The sequence below is a fragment of the Thunnus thynnus genome, chromosome 9 (assembly GCF_963924715.1).
Source record: "Thunnus thynnus chromosome 9, fThuThy2.1, whole genome shotgun sequence".
NCBI classification, from domain to species: Eukaryota; Metazoa; Chordata; class Actinopteri; order Scombriformes; family Scombridae; genus Thunnus; species Thunnus thynnus.
In genome coordinates, this window is record NC_089525.1 from 447,310 (window position 1) to 468,889 (window position 21,580).

General features: G+C 39.8%; 1 protein-coding gene across 4 annotated transcripts in view; it reads left to right on the forward strand.

Annotated features, from left to right (window-relative positions):
- The window catches only part of LOC137188871 (storkhead-box protein 2-like), a 147,991-nt gene extending 127,821 nt beyond the window's left edge, over nucleotides 1-20,170 (forward strand). For 2 of the 4 annotated variants that reach the window (XM_067598452.1, XM_067598454.1), the window contains exon 4: nucleotides 13,323-20,170. In XM_067598452.1, the coding sequence (XP_067454553.1) occupies nucleotides 13,323-13,527 (205 nt within the window). In that variant the 3' untranslated portion in view covers nucleotides 13,528-20,170. Of the gene's footprint in view, nucleotides 1-857; nucleotides 1,970-13,322 lie in introns of those variants that run through there. The other 2 variants (XM_067598453.1, XR_010929542.1) reach the window with 2 other exon arrangements.
- Nucleotides 20,171-21,580: the final 1,410 nt, after the last annotated feature.

Sequence of the window (21,580 nt, forward strand, 5' to 3'; positions counted from 1 at the left end):
TGAAGTTGGTGGGGTTACATCTCTAGGAGGAGCTTGTTAAGATACAACGCCTGGAAATGGCAAAATCGGCACAAAATTTGAAATTAAATCCAAGAGGCTTTTTTGTGCGTCTGGATTTATAACATGTACCTTTATGACATTTAGCCCCTCAAAAATATGTTTCTTTTGGAAGAGGAAAATAAATAAATAATTCCTTCTGATACAATAGGGCCTTTGCACTGCTAGGTCCTCAGGCCCTAATAATAATAATAATATTTACAAAAACAACATGGGCCCATGGCACTTTCGTGCTCGGGCCCTAATAATCTTTACAAAAACAATAGGTTCTTCACACTTTCAGTGCCAGCGACCCTTGGGCCCTGGCACTTTTGTGCTCGGGTCCTAATAATCTCTACAAAAACAAAAGGTTCCTCGCACTTTCAGTGCCAAGGACCCTTGGGCCCCTGTCACTTTTGTGCCCTAGCCCTAAAAAGGAAAAGTCCTTGCTATCCCTTTATGTCATAGGAACAATCTGCATAGGAGTGTCATAATTTTAATGTATAATCTCCCACCACCTCTGCAATACACCATGAAAAATTACAACGTAGCTATAGTCACACTGTTGTATGTTTAAATAATATCATCCAGACTTTTTTGGTTGTAGATGGGGCAAAAGGAAAGACATTATCTCTGCATACTCAGTCCTTTTGAGTGCCACTTGCTGATCCACTATGCAGATTTTTTTTTCTGCTTTTCACAAAAGCACCCCTTAATGCTTTCCATCTTGCCTTGCAAATGTTGACTGAAACAAAGAACAGACACAGATGAATACAAGAATTTCACATGTAACTTATCTTTGCTTGTTTCTTCCCTCACAGGTATTTGGCTTCTGGGGACTCACTGGTCAGCCTAGCATTCAGCTATCACCTAGGGTGCACAACTGTAATCAACTCTGTCCATATGGTGTGTGCAGCCATTGCAGTGATGATGGAGAGGCTCCTACCCAGGCCAGCACAAGATACTTGGAAGGAGGTGGCACAAGGCTTCTGGGAAAAATGGAATTTCCCAAATTGCCAGGGAGCAATAGATGGAAAACATGTAACCATATAAGCACCACCATTGTCTGGAAGTCAGTACTTCAACTACAAGAAGACTTTTTCCATAGTGCTTTTGGCACTTGTGGATGCAGACTAAAGTACAGGTTCTAAGTAATTCAAGTGAGGGACTTCGGAAAAAACAGAGATGGTGGGGTGTATGTCAGATCGGATTAGGGGAGAGGAACGGAGACCAGAACACTGCCACCCAGTATCTCTCTGTCTGGTCCTGCGCACCTGAATAATGTGCCATTAGTAATGGTGGGTGACGCAGCTTTCCCACTCAAGCCATACTCGATGAGACCATACTCCAGACAGAATCTCACTCATCCAAAGAGGATTTTCAACTACAGACTTTCAAGAGCAAGGATGTGGAGGAGTTGAGAAAATGCCTTTGGCATTCTGGCCTCAAGGTGGAGAATATTTCATTGCAGAATCAACCTGCACCCACAACACACTTGTAGTGGCTGCATGCATCGTTCACAACCACGTGCTTGACCCTAGCAAAAACCAGAGGTTGTTGGATTAGGCAGTTCAGGGGTGACACATGTCACCAGTAAGAAACATGGGAGGAAACAGGGCATCAAAAGAGGCCTGTAATGTGAGAGAGGTCTTCTGCAACTTCTTCAAACTCTCCTGAAGGCAGTCTGTCTTGGCAGGACAGGATCGTGTGATAACATGACCAAAAAGGTTATTGCAAGACTCAGAGAAATTGTACATATTAATTTGTAAATAGCTGTCTTTTGTTTACAGATTTGTTAGTTTTTGTTATCATGTTAGGAAATAATTGTAAAAGCTGATAACTGATTATGCTCCCAAAGACAAGTTATTGTATTTGTGAAAAGGTTTTCATTCTTTATAATCTTCTTTTTGAAAATAAAATATAAGAAAAAACATTTTTGTTTGAGAACTTTAGTCTGCCCAGGTATTCTTGCTAGCCCCCTTACAACATTTGAAAGTGTGGTTGTAAACTATCACCCCCATGGAAAGAGTTCATGCCACTCTGTGGAGCCTTTTATCAGCAATTTACATGAGCATAAGAAAAGCTAGAGATTGCAAATGCAAGCACTTGCCCCACAGTAGACTGTACTGGAACAGCATTTACACTGGGTAGTTGGTTTAACCCTTTAATACCATAGCGAAGTGAAGTTTTTTCGATGCTCTTCTATATTTCCAGAAATGTAAAACATCATAAGTAACAAATGGTTAAAATAAGGCCCTGTTTACACCTGGCATTAACATCCATCTCGGGTGATCTGATCATAAGTGGACAGCTTTAAGAACAGGTGTGAACGCACCCAAGACGCATTGAGGATGCACTGAGATCCAATCACTCAGACCCCATTCATAGGTGGTCTGGGCCGCATGTGGCCACATTCATTTAGCAGTTTAAACACAATGTGTCCTGGGCCATATTGAAAGAACCGCCTACTCAACTGATTTCCTCTATTTTCCAGGAGACTAGGCACGGGAAGGGCTTTGCTGCCTCCCGGTTCGTGAACCTTCCATCCAAAGCTGTGTTCAACTTGTTTGACAACAGGATAGAGGAATGCATTATTGTGTTTTTCCATTTTTCATGTGAATTTATGTGAATGAAAAACGTAATCCACTTCCTTTTTTTCTCGTTCCCGTAACCCGTTTTCCTCATCAAATCGACAATTTGAATAGAAATTAAACCATTAATTTTTCACTTGTCTGTCTAAAAAATATTTCTGAAGCTAAACATTGCTGAATAATTTCTTCTGTCCTGTCTAGTTCATAACTACAGTTTTTAGTTTTACTGAGCTGCACGACATAATGAGCTCAGGATTTATCAGGAGAACGCCTGCTTTACTCCAAACAATTTCATTGTATGAACCTGGACTATATGTGTAATAGTTGAGTTGACCTATTGGGTGTGTAGAAGAAGACAGAACATTAATTAACATTAGATCCAGACCAATGCTGTCGGCATGTCAGAGATTTAAATAATCAATGAAATTACGCTGCTGTGCCTTGTGTGTGAATGCGCACAGCATCTCTCCGCTGCAGGGAGATCACTGCATATAACTCTGTATTTGTTGTATATATGTTCAGACGCAGCGCTAAAGTAAATCAATAGAACGGACATTTGAATTTCATGAGGGGGCACACGATGCATTGTATATTTATTTATCTTGTTATCAAAGAAGTTGAACACAGCTTTGGACGGAGGGTACACGGACACGGACCCCCGCTCCTCTTGCCAGTTAAAAACAACGAATTTGATCTTTGCAAACGGAAATGATGTCCGTGTTTATTTGCATATAGAGCGGGGAAGTGAGATCCGATCACAAGTGATCACTCAAAACACATGTGGAGATGCATGTTAATGCCAGGTATAAACAGACATACTTAAAGCTGTCCACTTGTGATCAGATCACCTGAGACAGATGTTAATGCCAGGTGTAAACAGGGCCCAAGATGCCTAACTTAAAAAGATTACATAAACTACCTGAAAAGCATCTGTGCAATATGTAATTATTTCTTGATATAGAAAATAATATCTCACAGGCCCTGCCCTGTGTAATGCAAGGTTATTAAACAGTTTTTTAAAATGGGTTTTCAAGATGGATAACTACTGAATGGCTCTTTACATGCACTTGAATACTACAAGTCACATTTATTGAAAATAACTTATTTATATGGTAGCTAATTAGCAGGTTAAACTCACCATCCACTCCCAAAACTCCCGCTATTTTAATCCACACCTTTTCCTTTCTGGTATTGTCCTTGTAAAAGGATCTGTGGTATCATACAGTCCCCTCCAAAAGTATTGGAACAGCAAGGCAAATTCCCTTTTTTTGTTGTTCACTGAAGACATTAGGGTTTAAGATCAAAAGATGAGTATGAGACAAGAGTTCAGAATGTCAGCTTTTATTTCCTGGTATTTACATTTAGATGTGTTAAACAACTTAGGATATATCACTGTTTGTATAACACCACAGCATTTTAAGGTGAGCAAAAGTAAAGGAACAAATAATCTTAAAGTAAATAACATTTAATTTTTGGTGGCATAACCGTTGCTTGCAATAACTGCCTCAAGCCTGCGACCCATCAACATCACCAAACTGTTGCATTCTTCATTTGTGATGCTATTCCAGGCTTTTACCGCAGCTTCTTTCAGTTCTTGTTTGTTTCGGGGGGTTTCTCCCTTCAGTCTCCTCTTCAGGAGGTGAAATGCATGCCCTATTGGGTTAAGGTCAGGTGATTGACTTGGCCAGTCTAAAACCTTCCACTTTTTTCCCTGATGAAGTCCTTTGTTTTGTTGGCAGTGTGCTTTGGGTCATTGTCCTGCTACATGATGAAATTCCTCCTGATTAGTTTGGATGCATTTCTCTGTAAATTGGCAGAAAAATGTTTCTGTACACTTCGGAAGTCGTTCTGTTGCTACCATCATCAGTTACATCATCAATAAATATTAATGAGCCTGTTCCAGAAGCGGCCATGCACGTCCAAGCCATGACATTACCTCCACCATGCTTCGCAGATGAGCTTGTATGCTTTGGATCATAAGCAGTTCCTTTCTTTCTCCACAATTTGGCCTTTCCATCACTTTGGTAGAGATTAATCTTGGTCTCATCAGTCCATAAGATTGTGTTCCAGAACTTTTGCGGCTCATCTCTGTACTTCTTTGCAAATTGCAATCTGGCCCTCCGATTCTTACTGCTGATGAGTGGTTTGCATCTTGTGGTATGGCCTCTATATTTCTGCTGTTGGAGTCTTTTCGAACAGTGGATTGTGATACCTTCACCCCTGCACTGTGGAGGTCGGTGGTGATATGACTTACTGATGTTTTGGGGTTTTTCTTCGCAGCTCTCGCAATATTTCTGTCATCAACTACTGTTGTTTTCCTTCGCCGACCTGTTCGACTGGTCTCAGTACACCAGTAGTTTCTTTCTTTTTCAGGACAATCCAGATTGTTGTGCTTGCTATGCCCAATGTTTGTCCAATGGCTCTGATTGATTTTTCTTTTTTCTCAGCTTCAAAATGGCTTGCTTTTCTCCCATAGACAACTCTCCGGTCTTCATGTTGGTTTATCCTCTTTAACAAGAAATGCAGTCTTTATAGGTTTAAACCCAGGCCAAAAAGTAGTAAACTAGTCATGCAGAGCTATTTAATGTTTGAACAATCAGCCTTAAAGGCAACATCTGGTCAACAAGAAACACCTGTCAGTCACATGTTCCAATAGTTTTACTCACTTGAAAAATGGGTGGGTTCAAACAAAGGGTGGTATGTCCTGAGTTGTTTAACACATCTAGATGTAAATACCAGGAAATGAAAGCTGACATTCTGAACTCTTGTCTCATACTCATCTTTTGATCTTAAACCCAAATGTCTTCAGTGAACAACAAAAAAAGGGAATTTGCCATGCTGTTCCAATACTTTTGGAGGGGACTGTATGAAATCTCGTGATTTTCCACTTCCAAGATGAATCTCTCATTGTCTATAGTGTCAAATATCCTCTGAGACCCTCTGACCAGTTGACTTCTGGCCTGGTGCCACCAGTTATGGCATAATGTTGATGTAGTGATGCAATCAGAGGGGTGTTCCATCTACGCAGCAAAGAAAGCTGCGCTTACTTGAAAAAGCCTGGCTAGAATTAACGTCAACTTTCACTTGAGGCTCAAGCGTTCCACTAACGCAACATTTCTGTGTCTAGTCAACGCTAACGCTAGCCAGGCTGAAATAAGCTTGCAGTGTGTGCATGCACAGAGTACATAAGCAGCCCAGAACAGTCGATTGTCAAAAGGATGATACAATGTCGCAAAAAGAAGAGAAAACTGGTGAAACTATATGAAGAATATAAAGGAGTTTTCACTTGTGCCTCGTGCAATACTGCTGCAATCAACAAGATGAAGAAGATGGCTTGGCACAAAATTGATGACAGATTAATTTAAAGATTTACCTGTAGGTGGGAAGTGATGGCCTAAAGGTTAGAAGAATGAACTTATTACTAGAAGCTTGACAGTTCAATCCCTGCACCCGGCTTGATGAGTCTGCGTGGAAAAAGTGAAGAGCAGCGCTTGTCCCTGTTCATGGTTTTATCTTTATTCGTTAATAAATGAGCATTCAGATCATTGACTGTGGTTATACTAGGCTATATAATATCAGATGTATATTTAAAATGATGGTGTAGGCAACTTAAGAGAACCAACTTACCATTATCAATATTATCATACTCTTTGACATATTTTCTCTTTCACAGGATGTCCATTTACAAGCGCCAATGAAAGTTAATAATTAAGTTGAAGTTGGAGATAAAGAAACTGGAGTAGAATATAAGTACAGTTGAAACCGCTTACAGTGATCACATCTGTCCAGATTAAATATCACTGTAAGCAGGTGATTATTATAACCTTTTCTTTTTCCTTATTTCTCATGCAGAATACTATCTAACTGACATTTGTATATTTATTAGCATGAATATAAAGTTACTGAATTTTACTGAAATTTTACTCAAAATACAGTACAGCTGTTTCAAACGCAGTATGCACACATTTTTGAAGCAGGAGGGGTTCTGACTTTTGCCAGTGACAAGTTCATTATTTTCCCTAGCGGCAGAACAGGCTTTTATTGTCATAAGCTTTGAGGAGACTACGTTTGTCATTGAGAGAAACTGACTTTCTATCTCCGTCATGATTTCAGTGTGCACGCAGCAGCAGCCGCTCATCATGGGAGTAAAGTACAAAAAATAGATTTACTGTAATTTAAAATATTTTTCTATATGTTGTGATGTATGAAGAGACCCAAAATGAACACTGTAGGCGGACTGCTTGATTTCTATAGGCAACTTATTTAAACAGCATAAGTGTTGTATAGGAATGATTCTGTCCCAAGCTTTTTGATCCATTGCAGCAGCTTATCACTGTAACTGTAATCACTATAAGCGGTTTCCACTGTATACATTTAAACACAGCAGGAGGTCATGGTTTGGTCTTTATTTAATTTTCTTTTTGTCTTCACAGCTTGAACAAAATGAGTGAATGAATAAATGAATAACTTCAAAATGACGCTGGCACACTTTTATTTCTTAAATTATAAATGCTAAGCTTTTCAATAAAAGGGTTCACTCCCACACAGAAGTGACCATGAATAAAATGGGAATTAACTTTAGTATTTTTGTAAAAGTCCCTCACAGTTCTTCTATTTTATGTTTCCGAACAAGGACAAGTGATGCGACACTTGATGGAACCGTCTTTTGGGAGTCTGTTTCCTTCCGTCGGACATTCTTTGATATGCAGCTAAATTGAGGTTGACCGTTAAGGCCTTAACGCACTGGAGGCGTCTGACGCGCGCGTTTTGAATTACACCAATTGTTTTCAATGGCCGAACACGCACTAAAAGCGTTATGACGTTTGTCAAACTGCCTTGACGCGCCTACTAGGACCTTGTTTAGATTTTTGGAGCGTCAAATGAGGACCCAGCGCCCAAAGCTGTTTTCTCTGCAGCCGAAAAAGAGAGAGATAGCGCAAGTCAGCTGAGCACCGCCAGCGAGAGAGAGAGAGAGACAGCGTGGCGGTGGTCGAGCAAGGAGAGCCAGCAGTAGTGAGAATAAAACCGCTGAATGAGAGAAATAAAACGTTATATTCTGATTATTTCACGGCAGTCACGTTTTAATGCACAAATAAATAACCATTAAACAGTCAACAAATGATTTACTGTGGACACTGACGCTCTCAGTTTCAGTTTCATTTTCCTCCTCTGCATTTCTCCTTTTCATTCATTCATTACATCCAACTAGCGTTTAATACGAGGACAAAATGACAAATTTGTGTTGGTTCTGTGGTGTTGGAATTTCAACTCTGACGCTTGCAGTGCGCCATGGGAGCATCAATTGCTCCCAGTGCATTTAGGCCTTTAGCCTGCCACGGAGCAGGCTAGCTCTACTGACTGAGTTACCATGGTTACTGAGCTGGGACTGCAGTGATTGAACGGAACTCTCACTTAAATTAGCGAGGTTTATCGAAATAAGCCAGGCTATCCCGCTAGCCAGCTTGATAGAACACCCCTCAGGAGTCTGTACAGAATGTTTTATTTTGAAAATTGACGGGATGTTTATGCCGTTCCTGTGTCTGACTTCCTGCCCGGCTTGAACTGCTCTGTGCAGCTTGACGGAGCGTCCGTCAAAAACAGACCAGACGCGTATGTTCAGCGGAGCAGAGAGCTGCTTGTGGGATGCTTCCGAAACACGCTGCGGCACGTCTGGTGGGAACACAAGCATTGACTACAGTGGCCGCGATCGGCTCCGGCAGCCGCGTCGGAGCCGGAATGCGACGCCGATGCGCCCGGTGGGATCAAGCCAGAAGTGAGTGTGTAACATTGGTTTCAGGGATTAAGTTGCAGCTGCTGATAACGTGGTAACAAGATTTTACATATATTAAAGGAGAAAGCTGGCGGCGATGTTGTATAATTTTCTACTAGTCAACAAATCTCATGAATATGGAGTCATATGAGTGCCATAAAAAATAAATCTGTTCAAGAATAAGAAAATAAATGTGGAAATATAAAGAGGAATAAATAAGTAAATTAAAAAATGTGGCATAACAAGACATAACAAAATATGAAAGAATGATATAAGCATTTTCATGTTTTAACATTAATTTGTTCATTTATTTCTGTATGTATTTATATATTTTTATGAATATATATTTATTTTTTGCATATAAATTACTCTATTTATTCTGCATATTTTTTAAAAAAAGTTATTTATTCATTTTTATATAATGCCATTTATTTTAGTTTTATCCCTTTATTTTTCCTTATTCTTTTCCTTATTGCTTTTGCTTTTCTGTATTGCTTTTGCTGTTCATTGAAGGGCCAAGATATCAATCAACTGGCTTTGGGCAGGCCTTCCTGCCCAGGCTGACATCACACTCAGGGTGGGAAGCTGTCAAGTAAAGCTACTGCTTGACTACTGCTAACACAACGCCACTGACACACTGTTAACTTAGCCTTTTAGCACCTGCTACCACCAATGTTTCTGAGAAAAATACGCAAAACAGCTTGCAAGCTAATTAAATCTGTATTTACGGAGCTGTGTGAAAGTTAATCAGGGATCCTTTCTAAGAAATTGAGCAAAATCAGCTGATTCATCATCGCAGATAGGCTGGAAATAAAACTGCTAAAGTTAGCTAGCCCAATGCAATATAATACAGTAAATAAAATCTTGAATAAAGGTGCCGTTAGATCATTGGCCGCTACACAACACAAGAGCCACAGACTCTGAACAACAACCCACATTAGCTTTCCTGCTAAAGTCTCTTATGTAACTTACAAACATGAATGCGTCTTGTCCTGCACCTTAGCTTTTTGAACAAGCCACTGCACAAAAATTATTAGGCTAATGTTTATTAGAAGTGTACCGCTAAAGTTAGTTAGCAGGCGAGACAGCTAATTAGCTTTCATCTGTAGCTCATGAAACAGCATGTAAACGTACATGCTGAAAATGTCACTTTAGCCTGATTAGAAGCTGGTTTGGTCATTGCTCTTCAAAATCCCTGTTAGCAACACATTGACTTTAAATAGACTTATAAAATTGTTGAACCTATCCTTTTAATACTGAGGTTAATACAGCCCAATACACATTTACACATGGGTGGAAATTACCGGGGGGACCAGACTGGAGTAGGGTCTGAATTCCCACTTCCTGGGAAAAACAGAGAATTGTCCTCCTCAATATATCACTGTAAACATAACTATATAATTTTAAATAATATAATAATATGCATTGAAAGCACTTGTGCTAATTATAGACACAAAATGGTGGGTTTCTAAGTTTCGAAAGTCCTCTCTATGAGTGCCTTTGGAGCAATCTCTGGAAGTGTGTCAGTGGTGGCTGACCTATATTAAGTAGCTACTTTGCAAAGGTTAACTTAAAACAAAGAATGTGTCAGACATTTCTTTACTCCTACCACTCAAAAGAATAGAACACATTTAAAATTGTAACCAGACTGCATTTTGTTCATTCCATTACCTCGTGGTTGAATCTTGTGCGTTAACGCGACCACCATGTTTGTACGGCAGCTGAGTCTCCTAATGCATGTATGTTAGTGATGCGTGGATCGGCTCTAACATCATCCAAATCTGCATGTATGCATATATCATCCACCCGCCACCCACCCAAACTAATTATTTTCTCTGATTTAGAGACCTGTACCCAATCACACATTACCATTATTTCTTAGTGGGATATACAGACAGGTGACAAATTAAAGGAAAAATATAAAGTGTCTTAGTAAGTAAGTTGTACCACCATGTGCTGCCAAAACAGCTTCAGTGCACCTTGGCAATGATTTTACAAGTCTCTGAAATTCCACTGGACGGATGAACACCGTTCTTCTAAAAGATATTCCCTGATTTGGTGTTTTGATGATGGTGGTGGAGAGCGCTGTCGAACACATCGGTCCAAAATCTCCCATAGGTGTTCAATTGGATTGAGATCTGATGACTGTGAAGGCCATAGCACATGACTCACATCATTTTCATACTCACCAAACCATTCAGTGACCCCTCATGCCCTATGGATGGGGGTATTGTCATCCTGGAAGAGACCACTCCCATTAGGATAGAAATGTTTCATGATAAGGCAATCACTCAGAACAACTTTGTATTGAATTGCAGTGACCCTGCCCTCTAAGGGGACAAGTGGACCCCAACTATGCCAGCAAAATGCCCCCCACAGCATAACAGAGCCACAAGATCTCCTCACTGTAGGCATTTGGGCCTGTACCGGTTTTTCCTTTAATTTGTCACCCGTCTGTATGTAAGCGTGATGGTATGGTAACATATTCAACTGAAGTAGGCTGGTTTTAAGTAAAAGTTGTTTTCTGGCACTGTAGTGTGTATGGGGAGTTTTGCAGAAACATTGTCATATTGGTGACAAAACAGATGGTGGCAGTAGTGCTGCATTTCATTGAAAGAGGAAGATGAAGACACACATGACAACAATGGCAGATGGCTTCATGCGAGTTTTGTTCTCTTTATTGTCTACTAATATTAATATTATTAACATTTTCCTAATTAATGATGTATTATTTCACCCATCTGCAACCCATCCAGTATTAATCAGAATGTTAATTTTTATGACCCGCCCAATCCGCACATTAACCATGGTACCAGCGGATATAACTGCAATCTGCACATTACTAATGTATGTCTATGCAGGCAGGAGATCTATCCACAGTTAAAATCATCATAACTAGCTGAATTTTTGACTGATTTTCAAGCAGTTTGGTTTGTTACAAATGCCAGACGTGTATTCATGATACAGTATACTTGATTAAATTAAAAATGCTGGTTTTCATATCAAAATACTTGATCTTTTGTACATGGTAACAGTAATATTTCTATAATATTTAAGATTAACTTACCCTGCGTAATTAGGTTTTAAGTATATTCATTATTTCTTTCTGCATGTAAAATGGCTGCCATGATGTAATTGTATTCATAATTTTTGAAATAAATGAAGACTTAATTAATAAGAAACACTATGTTAAATATTAAGTAGGTTTCTGGCAGGCTCCATAGCGTTCTGAACTTTTACACATTGACAGCACACTGTAAATAATCTGCATGCTGTGTGTGTGTGTGTCTATTTGTCAACCAACCAGGTCAGTTAAAATGACAGAGAAAAGAAAAATAGACAGCCAATCATTTTTCAGTGAACAGAAACGCCAAGTAAGTAGAAAGACCCCAGTGCTTATCGAAATGTTTCATAATGGTGTCATTAGGCAAAGGCAACACAGAGAACAGGTATCCATGCTCATGTAGTGTTTCTGCTGTCATTATTATTAAAATATGCACCATCATCCCTGTATTTAAATTAGATTGCATATCCTCCAATCCACATATCCCCCCCCCACCCCCCACCCCCACCCCCCTCCCTCCCCAACCTCTTTTCTGTGACAGCTAGAGGGCTACACATGTACTTGTAGAACTGAAGTTAACTACTATTTATGCTTAACTGGCATGCACATTATATAACAGGCATCAGGAGTTTATCCACCATTGTTTTTCCCCAGCCTGCTTTTGGGGCCAGTCTTTAATAGTTTTTGTCGACCACTTGCTCAGCCATTATTGGAGACCCAGCTTTTAATTGAATACCATCTTTTATTTGATGAAATACGGGAGTTAATATAGTTAAAATGATATTTAATACATGTTTCCAGCTCATTTGGAAAGGTATTAAATCGCTGTATTTAAATATGACAACCCTTTGTGCCTCTGATTTTCTCTGTTATCATTCATTTTCATAACAAACATGTATGTTTGAGATAAAGTCAGTAACAAATGATATGAATAATTAAAACATAATTTTAAGTCAACTGTCAATGAGTACAGGCATTTATACACATGAAGTTAATTTCACACTTCAGTCTGGCAAAAATAGTCCCAGCGCATAAAGATAAAGGAGCAGGGGCAGATACATGGCTCACAGACCCGGTTAGAATGGCAGTATATTGTCTCCAGCAGCTGCAACAGAATAGGACACAGCCGCTTGCTATGGATAAATAAGATAAAAAAATATTTTTTTTAAGTCAGGGAATATTAGGTCAAAGAATAGGTAAATGAAACTGGAGAACAAACAAATGACTAAAAATATGGACCTCAAGGTTACTGATGCTTACTTAATTACAAATTTGTCAGAGAATATGCACCATTGAAGTACAATTTAAAACAAGGAGAGACCTGCATGTTGAGCTACTGTAACCTTGACACTGTTGTGTACATTGGTCCTCTGACAAAATCTAGTCTTAAGAGCTTTATTATTTTTACTTAATTGAAAAGTTGTGTTTAGAGAGGAAGTCCAAGACCAAATGCAACAACAAGGCCAAAGAATGTTCCTGATCCATGGATATTCTTGAGGACCACCCTTAAAAACATGGGTGATAAGTCTCTTCTCCTGGACAGTTAAACAGTGTCAGAGGCCAGTAGGGCTTACTGATGTAAGCACTCACTGGCTCACTTAGGCAAGACATAAAATACAAAAAAGAAACACATTTGAAGCAAAATTATAATTTGAATCTGAAAAAAATAAGAAAGCAGTCACTGCCAAACAATTCTATTAATAGTGTTGAGGCTCTGCAAGAGTGTATTCTCTTGCAGAGCCTGGTTATCAAATGAACAAAGTTTTATTGTTTGTCCCTAGAAGAAGTGGAAGCTTCAAGCACTTTCTTTGGTGTCATGTCCATGGTTGTATACTTTCTCAGTGTGTGTCTCTCTCTGCAGAACGAGGGAGAGCCTAGCATCTAACACCTCTTCCATAGTAGAGAGTAACCGTCGGCAGAACCTGGCACTGAGCCCTGGCCATCTCGGCATCACTACTGGCAACGGCCCCCCTTTCTCCTTCCGTACCATCCCTGAGCCTGCCGGCACCCAACCAGAGAAGCTCCAGAAGCCCAACGCCTGCCTTGCGTCAATCACCAGCGTCTAGAGGCGGAACTAATGGCTGGGTGTAGCCCCGAGAGCCAATGGAAAGGGGTCAGAAAATAAAAGTCCCACCCAAGGACTGTTACACCTTTAGAATGACAGACTGTCTGAATCAGTGGAGTTGCCACAGGCCCATTGTGGAACTATAGCTGTAAACACACACACACACACACACACACACACACACATGGACACATACGAAAAGGAATTTAGACCACCAGGAAACTGCTTCTTCTCTCTCACATACAAACACACACACATACACACCAGGCCACTGGGCAGATTGACCATGTCATTTTGCAGCCTGTAGTTTACACACTGCTGTTGTGTTGTTTCACTAACATGGATTATATTTGTGTGTGTGTGTGTGTGTGTGTGTGTGTGTGTGTGTGTGTGTGCGTGTGTGCGTGCGTGTGGGATATGTTTGTGTATCAGTAATCTGTAATCTCAGGTCATGTTATTTCCTCTCTCATTCCAGCTGCTTCAGATCAGTGCATCTCCCTCTAGTGGTGTCTTCTACTACTACACACTGGAGAGATGCAGCTCTGCTGACTACTGTTATTGATGGTGTATACACTCTCACTGATCCAGCTTTTATTCACTACGTCTCTGTTATCTATAATCTATTCACCACTGTAAGGTGCATGGCCACAGATAATTGACAGTTAACGCCCTTGAACATTGCCCCAAAATCCAACAACAATGTCAGGTGGTTAGACAGTCAAATGTTTTACCTGTACCCAGGACTGTTTTTACCATAACACGTTTTGAAGAATTAATTGGCCAGTTCTTGCATCTGTTGGAAGCCATGATGCCCATCTGAACTGCCTAAACAGTGTTTCCAGTTTTTAGCTAGTTTTTAGTTATCTTCCCCAACCGTTACTAGATATATTGACAACCTGAGGTGCAGCTCCACGTATGAGATTCTTGATTGCAGTACTTAGAGCTTGTGTTTCTCTCTTCATGTTACCCCTCATGTCCACTAGATGTGGCTGCATCATGTCCAGAGCCAGTGTGTACTGGACACATGAGTGGAGCATCTTACTTGCAACTTGTTTCTCTGCTCCACCATCTTTATAGGCCAGGTGTATTTTTGCCAGAGTAACTCACGTCAGAGTCTGAAATTCTCTTGTCAATATACATAAATGCTTATATTTATTGATAATTGACATGAAATTAGTATTTAGAGACACATTGCATTTTGTTACTGACATTTCATCAAGGACATATGGACAAACATTTTTTCTTGTTTGTGTATAAAATCACCTGTCACTGGTATAGGCCATTGAGGTCTGCAGGTGTTGTCATAGCTTGCAACAGCTGCCATATTGGCAGGCAGAAGACGTACATCTCTCCGTCCTGTTAGTATATAAATTCATAAATAATAACTTAATTTCACGTTAGATAATAACATTTCCACAATGCCAGACACAGTAGCTAAACCCAGTGTTAAATTTCATCCAAAAATCTCCAAAAGTGAAGTGATCAGAGGGGTGGAAATGAATTCATATGAATTAGTCATTGTTGTTTAAGGACCTGGTGTTTTTGCCCTTCAATATGGCGTTGGATGCTAGATGGTGACATCACAGCAGGACTACAATAAACCGACATTTCATAAAAAAACATTTCTGCTTAAATCGTTTTCTATCAAAAACAATCAGTGGGGTTAAAGCAGGGTGCTCTTACAAGTTTTTCAAGGGGGGTGAGAGACAGATAAAAACGCAAAAATGTTGGTAAAAAAACAACATAATATTTTAGTTTGAAGACACTCCACCTCTGAAATGCTTTTAGTGGACATTTGAACTGCAACAAATGTGATGTGATGCATATGGAATGTGATTCAGCCAAATTCAGTGGACATGAGGGATTCTGATTGCATCCCTGTTGAGTTTCACGTGCATTTTTTCAACCAGCAAAAACTGTTTTCAGTACATGAACTGTGGATTTCAATTAAAGGTGTGAGTCTTTGCATTAGACAACGTACATTCAAGAGAAAGTGCAGAAATTTGATTCATTTTTTTCTAGATTACGTTATCTAAAAAAAAACCTAATTCAGACCAATTTATACACAACGAGCAGGGATGTGATTTTATTTTTTAATTTCCATATTTATACACAACTTTCCCATTCATTTACATTTTAATCAAGTTCATGACTATTTTAGTTTAATTACTGTTTGAATCAAATCCCTGAGCCATTCTGTCTCTCCTGGTGCTAAGATGTATTATGGCCAGTGACGGCCATGATAATAATTATAATAAAAATAATGATGGTATAATTGGAATATAGTATTAAATGGATACTTACACTTGTATAATAGGTTTCACCTGCATAATTTTGGCATTGGCAAACCCTTCTATGAAGCATTTGGGTGAACTGGATTACACAGCGACTAAACAGACAGACAGACAGATGTGGTGACTACTGACCATGGCACAGAGATGTGAAATAAGACTTACATTTGACATGTGTTGGTCTCATTCTGAAACCAGACCTGTACTACAAAGCAGGGTTGGGGTTAGTGAGGTAACTTCAGGTTTAACTGTGGGTTTTCAGGGTTATGACGGTGGTTTAATTCTTAACAGGGTACATTGCCATGATAACTTCCGCTGAACAGCTAACCTGCTCCGGAGCAGGTTAACTTAAGAGGATCGGATCACAACCTGTGAACACCACTGACCAATCAGATCACTGGAAAAAAAGAGTCATCATTGCCATAGGCTCCAAACCTGTGCTTAGAATAAAGTGACAAGTAAAAAAAGAGCAATACATATTTTTATAAGTCAGTGGTGGAAACATTTTATTGTTCCAAGCTTTCTGTTTCCACTCTGGCTTTAAAACAGCGCTTCTAACAAAGGGAGAGATCATTTATGACACTAAACACAAAATGATGATTTTAGCTGCATTTTAATGGTGCAAAGTTTATTTTATCCTCGGAGTGATAGCTGACAGTATGGATGATCTTACACTCTGATTCCATCACTGCAGCTCAGAATAACATGAGGCAACTGTGTGATGATAATTGGAAATAAAAACAAAAGATTGTCTATTTTTTGAAAAATAATCCACATACAGTTAATTGGCTCCCATGATTATAAATGCAGCTCTTCGGTCAGATAGACTTCATAAGTCATTAACTACTTTTCCACTCTTTTCACAGTAGCAGAAACAGTCTGACATTACTTTTAGGTTTTTATGTGACATATTCAGAATGGTTTCTTCACCGTTTCATCTCATATCCCCTTAAGTACTTCATTCATAGTTCTGATGATGTTGATCGTAATTAACAACGCTCCTTTCACCCCTTTCACACAAATGCACTTGTAGCTGGATAGGAAAACTCTGAGTTGACTACGCTGGTTGATAGCCAGCTTCGTATTACTGGTTATCTGGACAGTCAATGTTAGGCTCAGTGAAACCAGCTAATGAAAAGATATCCTGGGTATGTTGAACTTGCTTCGTAGTACAGGCCCCTAAACTGAGCTGGATTTACCTATTTTGAAAATTCCTGCAGTCCTACAGTGATATGTCAGTCATTTGAGTCTGATCCTCCTATTGGCTGAGGGAGTTGTCAAATCCTCCCAATGTTGTTGTCCTACAGGCTCCTCTACAACTACCTCCACAGCAGCAAACACACAGCCCGCCCTTCTACTATCACACTGTCGTCAGCCTCTAGCCTGTGAATGTCTACATACACACTCACACACACACATACACTTACACATCAAAGTGCTGGACTCCCCTGTTGTTTCCCTTTGTTCGCTATCAAGGTCTCTTCTAATGGTACATGATAGCATTGTGGTTTAGCTGCCAACCAACCCCCACTCCCTCTACAACTCTTCCTCATTATTACACCCTCTGGTAGTACACGATTTCCTCTGTAGAGTGAACCTCTGTCCATATCACAGAAGGGACTTCAGCCCAAATAATATTGGCCTTCCCATCATAATGTGTGACACAAAATCCTGACATAGGGCAATGTGAGCTAGCCAACTGTTGCAAAGCCTGACAAAATAAATATTAGATTCAGTGAGGATATGCACACTGTAAGATCCCAGATATACTCCAACACCAATTCTGTTCTCTTTTTAGTGTATGTGCATTTGATGAGAGGCTATTATTTGAGAATATTATACAGAATATAATTGGACACAATACAAAACACCATGGGAACTCATGAATCAGGAGTCACTAAAACACAAACTGGATTAGGTAATGTCACTGACATTTTAGTTATGGTGATATATTACACTTGTCAACCGCAACATGGAATGGTGTACATCAGGACACTTGTCACTCTCACACTGACTTAATTTACTCGCTGTATGTTCAGAGCTGATGGTTTTATAAAAGTTTGATTTAATTTCATAGATTTCCCCATTTTCTCCCTCTGAACTGCAGTCCTTGTCATTACTAACTGTACAGTTGGCCTGGGAAACTGTACAGACACCACAACCAACCAGCAGGAGTCACAAGTGTAGTGACAAGGATGAGAACCCTGACCAGCTTCCCACCTGCAAACACATTGGGTTTGTGGGAATGCACAAAAAGCCAGAGGTACTGCTACGGGGAATTGAACTGCAATGGTAGACTGAAACTGTACCTCTTCACCACCATACACACAGAACAAAATTAACAAGGGAACAAACTTTCTCAATCCCCTTAAATAACTAGTCAAATGAATCTAGGTACGATGTATGAGGGTATCAGTCTAATACCACTGGAGTAGGATTGTACACTCTGACTTAATGCTTTACTGCTGAGTTTTAGTTCTCATTCTACCACTGCATCTGGTTCTACTATCTATCTTGTCAAAACCTCATGTATTGCTACTACAATAAAGATGTCAGTATGCTTCAAACAAAATAGTTCATACAAGTTGTCCGATCATGTCTAAAGGCATACATGCTCAGACCTTTTCCAAATGGCCACTGTAGAAGGTAGGGTGAAAAGCCTTATGTCTTTGCAAGGGATGAGACCCAGTAAACTATACAAATGGAGATAACATAGAGCACTTTCAGACAGTCTCTGCTCAAGCCATTCATGTTGTGGCCCATGACTGTGTAAAATGGATGTGATTGTTAGATTGTGTGTTTTGGAAATTTACAAAAAACTGCATGCATCCCCTACTAATTCCAATATTGGAAATGTGTGGGGATAGAGGTTTCAGAGGCTATCAGACAATCCAATAAATACTTTGTTCGAAGCATACTGAAGCCTTATGTGTCTATGACCTGCCATACCTCTGTGCTAGGTTTTCGGTCCCTAATCTACCATTGTAATACCACTACAAGTACAATTCTCTACCACAACAGTTTTCACACTTGTATTTCAAGGATTGTGCCATTACAATACAATTAATGTCTTAAATTTTTCTAGGGTGTTCTAGGGCTTTACCATCTGTACCAGGGTACTGGTTTATATTTACCAGTGTAAAGATGTTTCTGTTCTACTAATATGCTTGGGTTGTAGTCAAAATTTCATCAATATTTTCAAAATTTAATCTCTGTTAAAATAGAGATTTATAGTCTGTTCTGCTGCTGGTCTTGGGTTTTAGTCTTCAGGTTTTTTAGGGACTAAAACCCACCGGGGACTAAAACCCTTTGGCTCTCCAACAATAATTTAGATTCTAGTCTGTTATCTGAGTATTCTAAGCTTATAGCTGGTAGTCTACAATGCCAATAGGGTTTTAAACCTACTTTAGGGTTTTAGTCCCTCCTCCACCAGTATTCCGGGGGTATACTGTAGATCCTTTTTTAAATCTGTAATAGGGTTCTCATCTCCTGTCACCCAACAGTAGGGTTCCAGTTCATTACAAAGATCACAACAGTAAGGCTTTAGTTATCATATCATTGTAGTAGGGTTCTAGTCCCAATTCTACCTCTCCAGAAGAGTTGTAGTCCCAGTTGTACCTACGTAGCTGAGACACAGACAAGGATAAATCTCTTACTGTAAGTCAAGTTCTAGTTTCTGTTCTACCATTACCATTTAGAGGGTGCTAATCACTGTCCCTAGATATACAGTAGTTTCAGTCGCTATTGTACCACTAATCTTGGGTTTTTTACCACAGAGTTTTTGTGGAGAGTTGAGTTCTAGTCCCTACAGACGAATTTAATCTCTACCACCGTTCAGGAGTTTTAGTTTCTGTTCTACAGTTGGGTTCTTGTCCCTTTTCCACCAGTAAAATAGGGCTATAGTCTCCTGCCTGGTGGAGGTCATGGGGTTCCATCCCTCATGTCAGATGTTTGCACTGCCCCATACCCCAATCCTCCCTGCTACTGTCTGGCCCAGTGGCCCTCACTCTACTCCTTCGCCCCTCCAGCCACACTCCTGTAACCTTCCTGTCCCTTTTCTACACTGACAGTCCATGAAATGTCTTCCCTTAACATCGGTGGTGGTTTATAACATGGAGGTTCAATAATAACATTGTTTCTAATGGTGACAGTATGTCATACCTGTAAATGATGTTTATCTGTCATGCCTAGTCAAATAATTTAAACAATAAAAAGAGGGATTTTTTAAATGTCTATAATATCTGAAAGTCCCTTTGATGTGTAGTACTGGTGTTACCGTCGTTGTAGTGTATGTGATACCCTATGGGGACTGTGTTGCTTTTTAAGATAATAAAATAATCTTTGGTTACACCACTGTTGTGTGTTTTTGATGTTATTAACGTTAATGCTTCATTAGAAAGCAACACTGCAGTATGCATAGTGCAGTATGAAGGAGCATGCCCATTTAGGATTTTATAGGTCATCAGAAGCATCTTAAAATCTGATCTAACATGGATGGGGAGCTAATGAAGAGAGGTTAGAATAGGTGTAATATGGTCACATTTTCTTGTTTCATGTGTCATGCTCACTTTGCTCTCTCCAGCTCTGAGATTCAGCACTGAGATTCATCGGGTTCACAAAAAAGCTCTTTTCCAACCTAAATTTCCAGGGACTTTGGGACCAGAGGTACTAATCTCAGGGACTAAACTTGGAACAAAAATTCCCTGTAGTGCAGTCCTTTTTGTGTTTCCACCACATCTAAAGGACTAGGTAGATCCTGCAAATTAGACCCAGGATGAATTAAAAGATCACAGCAACGCTTGAAACATAGCATTCACAGATGAGGAAAAAACAACAGATTTTTCCTTTTCTTTGTATTTTCTGTTGCATGAATTGGATGTATGAAAAGGAGAAATGAGGGGGGGGGGGGACTGAAACTAAAACATCTGTTTTTGAGTGTTTGATAGTTATTTCTGCTTTAGAACATTACACAATCAGAAAATAATGTTTTATTTCTGTTATTTTCCTGTCTTTATTCACTCTCTAGCTCACTTGACCACCGCCGCTGTCTCTCTCTCTCTGTCACTTGCAATTCAATTCAAGTGGCTTTATTGGCATGACTGCATACAATACATGTATGATTCAAAGCATATTAACACAATTAGATAGAGGAACTCTGGGAATATTTTATTATTTTTGCAAAATAATGGGCTCTGAGACTTAGATATTAGTTGCAGTGAGTTAAGAAGTGCAGCTCTGTCTCTACTGTTCCCTGGTCAGAGTAAGAACACAACCTCTCCTCTCTGGGCAGCCAGGTCTGTCTGTGCTGGCCTACTTCCTCTGCCAGGTTCAGGGATGCTGGAAGTCAGAGTTGGGGGTGCTGAGAGAATCGCCAACAACATTTTACACCAGTTTTCGAACATTTTACACTAAAACAGACAGCAAGCTTGAGCACCAACATGCTGTATGTCAAATCAGTGTAGTACCATATTCAGCTATGGACAGTTCACAGATGGAATGCAGGTTTATTCCTGATCAGAAGACGACTTATTGTTGACTGTCCGCTAAGCTATACGGGTAGCAACAGAACAAGGCTCTTGAACTTTATAAAACATACACACACGGCAACCGAAAACATTAAAGCGTAACTCTGAACAGCCCATAGGCAGGGCTTTATAAACAGGCTTTCATTAAAGACCGCACTCCAAAGTGTCTTGCTCTCTCTCTCTCCCTTTCTTTTCACACACACACACACACACACATCCACACACAAAGAGAGAGAGC